Consider the following 11,952-nt stretch of genomic DNA (forward strand, 5'->3'; position numbering starts at 1 on the left):
GACAGACTATCAAAGGCCTTATGAAAATCCAGTGAGAGTAACATAGCTTCACGTTTGGCACCACCATCCCAGTTCCCATGCACTGCCAAAATCAGATCAATGGTTCTCCTAGTTTGATCTGGGGCCAGAGGGTTGTGAAGAAACCCAACTTGATCAGGATGTATATATCGGTTTAAAAAAAGACCCTAATCTCAGTGACAAAATTTTTGTCATTATTTTAGGATTGCAATTAATAAGCGAGATGAGTCTTTAATTAGCTATTTCCATGTTATCCTTACCTGCCTTGGGGATAACGCTCATATGAGCTCTGTTGTCATCAAGCAGGACCGAATTGCCTTTAGTTAGTTGAAAAAAAGAGTCAAATGGGGAGCTAAGACCTCACTATTAGTTTTATAGTATAGGTTGGGAAACCCGTCTGGGCCTGGGGCATTGTTAGTTTTGAAAGATTTCATAGCTTTCAAAGTCTCTGCTTTTCAGAATTCTTTATCTAAAAATTTCACATGGAACTTATGTAGTTTAGGTAAAGGGATTCTAGAAAAGAAAGAGTCCAATTTATCACTAAAAAGTGAAGATGGCTGTATATAGAGTTTATAGTAAAATGCATGAAATGCTTCCAGAATCAATTTCGGGCTCTGGGATAGGCGGCCTTCAGATAGTTTGATTTTAGGCAGTGCATGGCAATGACTTTTGGGGTTGTTTGTGCCAACAATGAACCTGGTTTGTCACCTTCAAGTAAAGATTTTATGTCTAGTTCAACGTAAAGTTTTTTTCAGCTTTAGTCTTTAGACATAAATTTAGTTTTGTGCAGAGTGCTTTCATTTGACCCATCAAATCCTCATTTGAAGGGGAGTTCTGTTTTTGACACTTTTGTAATTGTAATAAAGCTTGTTGTTTTTGATCTATTATGAGTAATGATTGTTTTTTAGGTTTGGAGGCTAAGGAAATAAGTACACCTCTAATATGGGCTTTATTTGCATCTCAATTAGTAGCAGTAGAAGTGACCTGAGGATCATTGAAACAAAAATATTAAATCATGGAATTCTGCACGGTCATGTTAACATTAGGGTCACTTAAAAGGCATTGAATAATCGTCCAAGTTAGTCTAGGGTTTTTGGTGCTAAACCCTACAAAGCGGGCAACTAATATTTTGTGATCAAACCATGGGGTGGCCAAAATGCGTGCAGAATGCAGGTAAGGAATGCAGGGAGTATTAATAAAAATTTTATCTATCCTGGAGTATTTTTTATGGGCCCAGGAATAATAGATGTAATCCTGAAATGAGAGATTGGACTCTCACCATGTATCTACCAGATCAAAGCTGCGCAACAAATTGGCAAAACCTAAACTCTGTTTAGGTGGCTGTCTGTAGGTAGGAGTAGATGTCTTATCTAATATCTGGTTCAAGGCCAGGTTAGAATAACCCATTAGGATCAACCCATTAGGAGCCAATTTGTTTACAATAGTAGTAAAAAATGTTATTTGACCTAAGGTGGGGGCATAAAAGGTCAAGATAGAAACCTACCACCATAAGGTAGTGACCCATCTTGATCTCTGTTCAAAATGTAAGGTGAAAGAGACCGATTTAGAAAAACATAGGGCTACTCCCCTCTTATTTTCCTTAGCATTAGATCCAGGGGATAATTGCTATGTAATTAATTATGGGATGAAACTGTAAAATGTGTTTCTTGTAAAGCCAAAATATCAACTTGCATTGCATGGTAATACTGAAAGGCTTTGACTCTCTTAACCGGAGAATTTAGACCCTGGACATTATGCGTCCAAAAAAATCAAATTTTGCCATCTGTAGCCATGAAACCAAAACAAGGTGACTAAATGACACCAAAAAAGCAGCATAGAGAACAACAATAGCTTGAACCAAGTAGAGAACCATACAAATAAATGCATATGCGGTAGGGAAAGGTGGGGAGGGAGGAAATGCCTTAATGAGCAAATCAAAACAAGATAACATAATATTCTTGCCACAAAAAATACAAAAAGAGTCAGAACTTCTGACCAAATGGGGGAGCAAGGTCCGTCAAAGGGCATCACACTACTCCAAAAGAGGCCATGTTTACCCCTCCAGACCTCTACCTAAAAAAAACGTGGATCTTAGAAAGGTTTACACAACAGACTCCAAATCTTAAATCCTTTCAGGAAGGCCTCCAATAGGTCTTCCAACTTGTTTAGAGCATGTTCTAAGCGCTCCTCCACAGTTTCATTTGTTTTTTGCTCTCATGAGCTGAGATGAAAATGGCGATCCTGCTATGTGTGCAGCAGGATCTGGGGAGCACATGGTAGGAGGTCTGCTAGTAGGGGAAGATGAAGTACTCTCACCTCCATCCACGTGTTCTCTACAATCCAGATGCTCCATAGGTGCAGGGGGAGAGGATGGCTGTGATATTTGCATGGATCCTTTCAATGCAATGCGCTGTGGAGGAACGTGCTGCAGAAGAGACAGAAGCTGCCTGTGACGCCGTCATCTTGGAGGACCCAGGAGCCTGCTTTTCTGCTCGTTCCCGGGTTTTCTGAGGCTGGCTGAGGGAGTCTATTCTGTTAGAGAGAAGATCTTACAGCCCTGAAGCAGATACAGCTGCTCTGTTTGGCAGTCTGCGCATGTGCACTCAGGAAACTTTATTTGAAGTTTGTAGTGCTGTCTGAATTTCCAGCAGGTAATTATAAGAAGACCGTTTCCACAGCAGAACTAGTTAGGTGGATTCTAAGACAGGAAGTAAGAGAGAAACTATCGGAGGTATGAAATAATTTTAAAAGTAAGCAATGTGCAAAATTTTTCAACTCCACCATGGTCTTAGCCAAAGAGGTAATGGGGTCAGTAACCTAGGATAGTATACCATCAGCATAGGCTCACAGTTTGTGTTCAGTTGTGCCAGTCTGAACTCCACAAATGATGGGATTCTGCCCCATGTAATCAAAATGATTGTATTTTTAATCTGTTTTTTGGGACAGAATGTTGATTAAAATTGATTGGAGTCTTTGTTGATTGGTAAACCTTTATATTGAATTTAAAACAACTTTTTTTGGGTCAGGATTAATATTTCAAATAGATATAATGATAAACAATCATAATACTGATTGAATATTGAACGGGTGGATGGTACATTGAAAACAAGGATCCTTTTGAATTGATAGTAAGTAGAATGATAATATTGAACAAAAATACCCTAGCAGGAAAAAAGCACAGAGTATGCCTAACATTGGAGCACCCCCAGGTCATGGAAGAATTTGCACAATTTTTGTTAACCCTCTGTGCTTTAAAAAATCTAATTCAACCATTTTTTTGAACTGAAACTGCACAGCTGTTTTCAGTTTTACTTACCAGCAAACATTCAGTATTACAATGTACCCAAGCCCATCGTTGATGGGATTATACAATGTCTTTGTGTTTGAAGCTAACGATTGCAATGTATTCCCAGAGCATAGGGAGCTCAAGAAGAGAAAAAATGTATTTGCAGACACTACTAGCGGATAGACCACCCCCACCATAGATTCTAACCTATTTCCTAGCCACCTTGGAGTGTTGGGTGGATGTACCATATAACATTCAAAGAACTTACAGGACGGAGGAGACCTTACCATGAAGGCAACTGCAGCAGTGCAGACCTGAGAACCAAAGCACAGATACTCAAAACTGAATAAAACTGTTTTAGGTAGACCCATTAGCATGCACTGTCTGAAATGAAAACATAAAAATGAATTATTGGGTATGCAGCATTTCTGCAGTATCAACAAGGGTATTTAGGAAGAGAGATGTTTAGGAAACATAGTTATTAATTCAATATTTTTAGAAGTAGCAAAATGAGTAAGGACACCCCAAGGTCATTTGAAACACTCAAATCTCCAACATTTTCCCATAGAGGAAAATTTGGAAAAGACCATATCGCTGCTTGAGTCTCCTAGTGATAGTGAGACTTTAGCAGGTAACTACCTAGCCTACCAGACTATACCTGCATCATTTCTGACTGTACTTTTTCCTTAAATGGATGCCATTATTTGTTGATACAGGGCAATACTGAGATGCTTAAATGTTGTATAAGATATTACTATTATAGTTATATCGACAATTTAGTAAACATAATACATATTAAATAATATATACCATCATTGCTTTTACCATTTGTCCCTTAATATACACTAAATATTCTTGGATTGTGGATTACTATTTTAGGCTTAATTTTTTGTCCAAATGTTTTTTCCTAGAATGTTTTTGAAGGAGTTGGCTCTTATGGGTGAGACACAAGAGAGAGAGAGAATTTTGGCTCATTTTTCCCAGCGATATCATCAGTGCAACACCAACAGTATTTCATCTGAAGGTCAGTGTCTGTTAACTTGTAGTTTTGTTCTTGAGAGCCCACAGTTCACTCAGTTTTTATTCTTAAGAAATAATAGAGTCACCAGTGGATGATCCTAGTAGCTTAGAAACAGACATTACAGTATTTATGCTACTTACTTGTGAAGCAACAGCAATTTCACACTAATATCCTAACCACAATCACACCTGATGGATTATAGAATTATTTTTCTATTAGTTGGCAAACACTTTCAATTCTGGATCACCCAGGTTCTTCCATGTTAGTCTATCTTCTCCAGTCTTGTAGAGCTTTATTAAATCAGGCCCATTACCTCAGGGATGTCATGCCACAATACAGTACAAAAGACATGCAAGTTTAATTATGTACTTTTTGACAATTAGAAACCTATAATGTTACTGAGCCTAGAGGTCGGTTTGGTTGTAAAACACTTCAATTTTTACTCTAATCAATAAAAGTAATAATGCATTTTGGTATTTGGAATTGTTTTCCAGGGTGTGTTCTAATTAGAACTTGAGCGTTAAAGGCATTTTAGCACCATGCTCAAAATTGTAATTTTTTTCATAAGCAATAAAGATCTCTAGGGGTTATTACAGTTATGCGCTCCAAGCAGACCAAGACTGTGCAAATCATAATAATGTGCCATGGTAATTTAGTCCAGCCTTGCATGAAAAATGTTCACATAGGCATTAAGTGTTCTCCCCGGCCAGTTCAGAGCATCAAGCCATTTTACTGTAGTTCTTGCTAATCTAGCTTAATTTTGGTTTTACAACTTCTGTAACCCACAATATAACATTATAAATTCTAAAGATTTGTCTGTACCTTGAAAATGTTTTTTATGCAAGGAACAATGTGAGCTACATATAACAAAATAAGTATTATAATCAATAAGGCTATTATGAGAAGGAGAGAAGTACATGTGGAGAGAAATGTCTACCATCTCTTCCCATGCCTAAAATGAATGGGAAGGTAGAAAAAAAAGAGTCTGTCCCTGTGCACACCTGTAGTTTGGAGGAACTAAAGCCAAAACCACTCAAACTGAATTAGTGAATAGCACAGCATAAGGTAGAAGTTATTTACATACTTTATCCCAGAAAAAAAGTATTTTTTATGATTTAAGACAGTGAGAAAGCCATCCAAATATTTTTTTCACCACAGCTAATTGACCAAATGCACACTGAGCCGCCCAAAATGCACACCCAGCACCACTTCTGTATGGTGCTAAATGATACATAGCTTGTTTAACAATTTATATAAAGTCAGTACTAATCCCTTGAGTACTCGCCTATCCCCGTTCCATTGCAGGGTCCACCATCTTCTTTACTTTCCGAAGACAATCTTTTGCCATCTTGATTGGCTGTGCTGGGATGCGTAGCTCAGCAAAATTTGACAGCTGGGTGGAGATAAGGCTGGAAGGAGCAGTTTTTGCAAAAGGGACATTGTCTGTCTCTTACTGCAATAACCACCTGCCTAAATCGCAAAACGACTTTAGTTCCACTTTATAACTGCATTTACCTGTTTCATGCTTTTGGCCATTATCTGTACAGTGTATAGAAACCATTGCTTCAGGTTTTGAATCAGAAACTTAAAAGATTCAAACAGCCCCTAACTAAATCAGTTTGTATTACATCAGATTCTTCTTTACACACAAGGTATTAGCAAAGCTCATTCCATCATATCTTAATATCACACTAATAGGATTATTCCCTGTGCTATTAATTACAATGAGTACCCATTCAGATATGTAGTTATTATATAGGAGACTTCATCCTGTTTTCTAAATTGGAATATTTCAATCATTAGTGCATTGTCACTATGCTCAAGATGTAGTCAAAAAAAATCTGTGCCACGTGCTCTATTATATTCCCCGATAGAGTGCTTTCATTCTATAAATCGTAATTATCTGTCTACACTCCTGAGGTAGCAATTTGTTTGTCTACTTGCAAAACAAGTTGAGTTTTTTTCTTTACAAGCCAGAATAATTGTAAATATTTTGGATAATGCATGATTGCACTTACCTTTGTGACCTTAATTGTTTTTATCAATAAATTTGTTTTTAATAATTCAGATTTGATTCACGATTTTGATAATTTTTAAAATATTTTTGGATTTTTAACTTTTGTATTGATTGTTTTTGGTGACTTACTAGGATCTGTCTGGACCTGTAGCCACATGTAGTGTACATATGGAAGTCCCAATAGCAGTCTCTATATCAACTATTGTTTTCTGAGCTAATAATATCCAAGAAGCATGTATGTCCCTCTTTAACCCTTACACTTCAAAATGCACACTATTTTATAAAATACAGAAAAAAAATTAAGGAGAGTAAGTAGCTGGGGGGGGGGGGGGGGTTGAGAAGAAAGTCAGAAGTGGCAAAAAGACCAAGATAAGAAGTGAAAGAGGATATATGGCTTCAGAACTGTCTAGTGATAAGCCAAGTATAATAAACCAGACAGGGTCCAGGTGGCACTTAATACCCTAATGCAGGAGATGAAGTCTTCCATGTGCATAAAGTTGTTGACTTGATGAAACCACAGTTAAACGGGGGGGGGGGACAGCTCTCCTCCAGAATAATGAAATTCACTGAATGTATCTAGCAGCAGTAACTAGATGCCCAAGCACAGGTCATAGTTCTTCGGTTATAGGTTGATCTGTAAATTTTTGTGTAAGCTCCATAACCTCATCTAATGTCCGTAAAAGACAAGACCATAATATTTTAAGCATGGTGCCCGTCTCCTATTCCATCTCCAGCACAGGTTTGGGACTGATGAAAAGCTGCAATGTTGTATCCCCAGTGTTCCCTACCATCAAGTCACTATCTTGTAGCCCATTTTCCAGGATCTACTGTTAATGGAAGATTTGTGGGTCAGTTAAAGATCATTTACTTCTGAGTAAAGGTGATTTCCTAATTCTGATTCCTGTGTATGCAGAAAAGAGGGAAAACAATCAAATTAAAAAAAAAAAAAAACTAGACTGAGGAGCTCTTTACTGAGAAATACAAGGAGAGCTCTCATAAAAGGTTAGTCGTCTGGTGAGCACAAACAAATGATCATCTGGATAAGCCACTTGTGTACAGACCTGGAATATCTCGGCCAGATCGAATGGAATGCAGTAGAAGTTCCATGGTCAGTATACAAATATTAGGTGTTAAAGGGCATCCTTGACACTTGCTGGAAAATATTATATAAATGATATTAATATTCCGAGAAGCATCCATTTACTCAGACAGAGGCATCAGGATGGGAATAAACAGATGTATTTCAGAACATATTGTTCCCCAGACCTAAATATTCCAATTTCTGCTTTAAACACCTAGTCAACCTGGTCAAAAGCCTTCTCCAGATCAGAAGATAAAAGGAGCATTGGAGTGGACTCTGACCTCGCTGTTTGAATCCACTTAAGGACCCAAATAGTGGTTTCTAAATCTTTTCCTTTAAAGGCATAAACACAGCTTGGTTATAATATACAAGGTAAAGTAAATAAGTCAACAATCTAAGAACAAGGATCTTAGTAAATAATTTCCAATTTTGATTCATTAGGAGATTTATTAGGAGATCTGTGGAGCACACAGATGGGTATGTGACTTTCTTTTGTATTTTGTTTTGTCACTGAGTAGAAAGTTCTGTCACATCACAAAGGAATCATTTTCTATTTATTAATATAATGTTTTAATTTCTTCTTTTTTATTTTGAACCTAATAATATTATGATGCTTGATATTTTTGCTTAACAATTGTTTATACACAATTTTCATGCAAAATGTACATATTTTTCAAATCAAATTCAAATTTAAAATCAGTTTCCTTGGCAAAAAAACCTTATAAGTAACCCTGTGAGTCCGCAAGGTTTAAACATAAGTAAAATTCATTCAACAAACCACTATATTTGCAGGGATAACCACATACAAATGCAAACATTGCATGAATGCACACATGTATGTAATTAGCACAATGTATTCCTTGGCTAACAACAGTCCTGCAAGCAAAAAAATGTCCAAAAGCTCCCCCAATACACTGCCACATCCTAAACCCATTGGCTGGGTGTCCCTGCATTGCTAATAAGAATATTTCATAACTGGTTTCATATTTGTCTTTACTTTAATTCTCCTCACTTACAGCTTTTGTAATTACTATTATATTATTCTTTATTTAATTTGTCACAGCCCTTTACATGTGTTATGTTAAACTTTAAGTTATTTTTATTCTAACACTGTATCTGCTGTAAATTGTATCTTGTTACCTAATTAAATTCCCTTTTTATTTCCCAGTGCCACGTGATGTTCCTTTTTTCGTTCCTTTGCTTTCTTCCTTTATACTGCAAACACATATCCTATGTAATGAAGAAGAGGGTGGTGTTTGTAGTCCAAAGTAGGAGTGCAACCAAGGATGACAATTCGGCATCTCAACCGATTTTGCGTTGAGTTGTTACCCTAAAACGGGAAGTTTGTTACTTGATCACCCGATGAAAATAAAGAAAAATTAGCCTGAGAAATTTAGCCATCCCATCTGTTTGCTTCAGTTGTGTTTAAGATAGTCAACCAATTTAAGTTTAAATTGGATTACAACGGCAGTGTATTTCTGAATTTTAGCTCTGATTTCTCATTCTTTCTATTTACATTGTAGATGGAGTTCATACCTTGACATGTGCACTGATGCTTTTAAACACCGACCTGCATGGACATGTAAGTTCAGTTGGCATTGTCAATATTTTGTTATGTTTTATCACTGATAGAAAATGCAACCATTATATCCCACATACTTTGTACATTTACGACCCTAGATATGATTTTGTCTGATTTAGCAAATACTATTTTTATTGCTCCAAACATCTATGCTTGTCTCCCGATGGACTGCATTGACATCACCGTTGTGGTTTACAGTTCTGAAGTAAAATGAGAGCCCTTGATATTTATTATGTAATTGTTTTGGTATTTATTTTTTTATATTTATAACATTTATTTTCTAGGTAAATATTCCTGATGAACACCAAGATTTACTGTAAAGCAAATCCATCCAGTTTAGAGTCTATGGCTTCTGGTAGTTCTCTGTATATTAAAGATTTTGTTATCTTGAGATTTCCAGGACTTTACATTGTAGGAAAAAAATATTTGTTTTGTCACAGCCCCAGATTTGATGGCTTAGTTCAGACTACCACTATCACTTAAAAGGCGAGTTCACTGTAATTATAGGTGGACACGATCAGTTAATACAAAGTGGGAAATCACATGCTAAAATGGTTTTATTTCTAGGTGCTGCAATAAAATAAAAATAAATGTATTCTTTCATAACATCTCAGTGTTTATCTTAAAAACATCCAGTGACGTTTTTGGCCATGGAAGACAAACTTAGGCTACATACACATGTAGTGTTTTTGTTGCTGTAAACAATCTTTCATAATCGTTTCCTGTGGCAGATGAACAAATGAAGAATGTACATACAGCTCCTGTTCTATGGAAAGAACAAGTGAGCGCCACCCCATGTGCTCTCTTCTATTGAGGGGCATAGAGGTAACTTCCTATCGTTTATTGATCCACCATAGGAGATTGATGAATGATGTTGACACATTCTTGTCAGAGATAAGCACGACTGTTCATCTCAGGCCCCGATTAGCTGACGTGTGTATGCAGCCTTAGGCTGAAAAGGAGCTCCTCTTCAGAAAAGGACATTATGGGGTTGGGAGCAAATTACATATGTATTACATTTTCTCGCCTCCAATGGTCTTTAGGGGTTAGTACCAACTTGCAGATTTTTACAATAACTTGGATTTCCCAGCCAATAAAATGAAAAAAATCCGATAAACTTGGCACTAAGTCTGCTCTTGTGCATTTTATTTACCCTGTAAATACTGTTTTACTTTTCAGAATATTGGAAAAAGGATGTCGTGTTCAGAATTCATTGGAAATTTGGAAGGATTAAATGGAGGTAAAGACTTTCCACGGGAGCTTCTTAAGGTAAGTTTGTGTATTGTTCAGATATTTGGAGAATATTAAAATGTTTATTTTGAAAGATATTTCTTGTAAACATGCTGACAATTGTTATGGCTATTATAGCACCATGTACCAGTCAAGCTTTTGGAGAAAATGTTAATTATTATAAAATGGTGTTCAGAAATTAACTGGAACATATTGTAAATAAGGAATATATGGTTAAAAGTCAACAAAAGTTAAGCCTATGGTCGTACGTCAGGCAAAATATTTTCTGTTATAGTGACCAAGGAATGGAACTTACTCCATGTCTGAATGTCTGAAAAATGTTTCCAACAAAACACCAGACCAGTTAAAATTCAGCAGAAGTTCTAAATTATCCCTACTGTATCCAAAACTGGAAATTTAATAATTTGAAATTTTATCATCTGAAAAAAATATAAAACTGACAAGACAATTTTTTCAGACTATGTTGCAATTCATAATAATCAACCACACATTCCTGCCTAAAATTGCTTTCATGCCTGACCTCTTTGAAAAAAAAGCAGGTGGTTAGGCCATTACAGTGGGTTTTTGACTTTAGTTCATTGTCACTGGACCAGGGTAATGTATTTAGACTGGGAATTGCAACTTCACCTGCTGCTTACGTCTTATGGGTCTGTGAATACATGAATCAACATTGAAACCAGAAAGAGGTCGGGAATTTTAGTATTGTGAATTTTTTTTAGGCAGTTAACTACGCTATTTTACTGCAGTTCATTGTAAACAGAATCGTATAACTGCATGAAGATTAGATTATCCATAGTAGCTGCTTGCAGAATGTTGCATATCACAAATGTTTAGCCATGTATAACTGGGTCGGATGAATGGTGTCCTCACAGATTGGGGGTGAAGGGTAGAAAACTGCTGGTTTGTTAACCATAAGTGTAAATTTCACCTTGTCCAAGCTAAAAAAATTGCTAGTAATTTAATCCTTTGCTATAAGATACTAGCAGAATTAAGATGCCAAAAATCCCCTGCTCCACCCTGTTCAAAAAAAAAAAAAAAACAGCAAAAATAGTTAAAGCTCATCATAGCAAGAGAATAAAATCACCATTGTAACTTTGGTCTAAAATCTAAAAGGCTGTATTCAGACAGGTGGTTTTTGACAGTGTTATAGCTGCAGTTCACTGTTGTCAACTAATCCTCAACAGCACAATACTCACAATAAAACAAATTAGAGTTTGAAATCCATTTTTTGCAGGTGCTTGAAGGTGATGCAGTTTTTCAGATGCTTCATGCTACATCTCAGGGTTGTCTACTGCTCCAAATGCTTTCAAAACTGCCAACCCTTTCTGCAAACACTCATAGACACCTGTCAAAAACATTATTATGTTCTTCCCGCTGCCTAGCAATAGAAAATATGTGCCCGAGAGCAGTTAACCCTGCACAAACATCTGTCTGAACTTAATGTCACATACAAAAAGAGTTTATAACATACAAGTGAAGTGAACAGTGCTTCTCAGTTTATCACAGAGTTAATAAATTCTGGCTCAGGAAATGTATGTGCTTTAGAATATGCAATGATAGTTCTAGTTCTGTTTTCTATCATAATTGGAGAAGTTTGGAAAACAAATACTTAAGATATATGTCTTATTTACAGATTAGTAAAAGCTGGTTATTGCTGCAAAAAATATATATGTAAAAAATATTATTATAAAAAAAA

The 11,952-nt window shown here is 36.4% G+C and overlaps 1 protein-coding gene across 5 annotated transcripts in view; it reads left to right on the forward strand.

Annotated features, from left to right (window-relative positions):
* The window catches only part of PSD (pleckstrin and Sec7 domain containing), a 161,805-nt gene that overhangs the window by 71,381 nt on the left and 78,472 nt on the right, over nucleotides 1–11,952 (forward strand). For all 5 annotated transcript variants that reach the window (XM_072423879.1, XM_072423880.1, XM_072423878.1 and 2 more), the window contains 3 exons: nucleotides 4,216–4,328; nucleotides 8,947–9,005; nucleotides 10,185–10,274. In XM_072423879.1, the coding sequence (XP_072279980.1) occupies nucleotides 4,216–4,328; nucleotides 8,947–9,005; nucleotides 10,185–10,274 (262 nt within the window). The remainder of the gene's footprint in view (nucleotides 1–4,215; nucleotides 4,329–8,946; nucleotides 9,006–10,184; nucleotides 10,275–11,952) is intronic.

The sequence above is a fragment of the Pyxicephalus adspersus genome, chromosome 10, assembly GCF_032062135.1.
Source record: "Pyxicephalus adspersus chromosome 10, UCB_Pads_2.0, whole genome shotgun sequence".
In the NCBI taxonomy this organism is placed as follows: domain Eukaryota; kingdom Metazoa; phylum Chordata; class Amphibia; order Anura; family Pyxicephalidae; genus Pyxicephalus; species Pyxicephalus adspersus.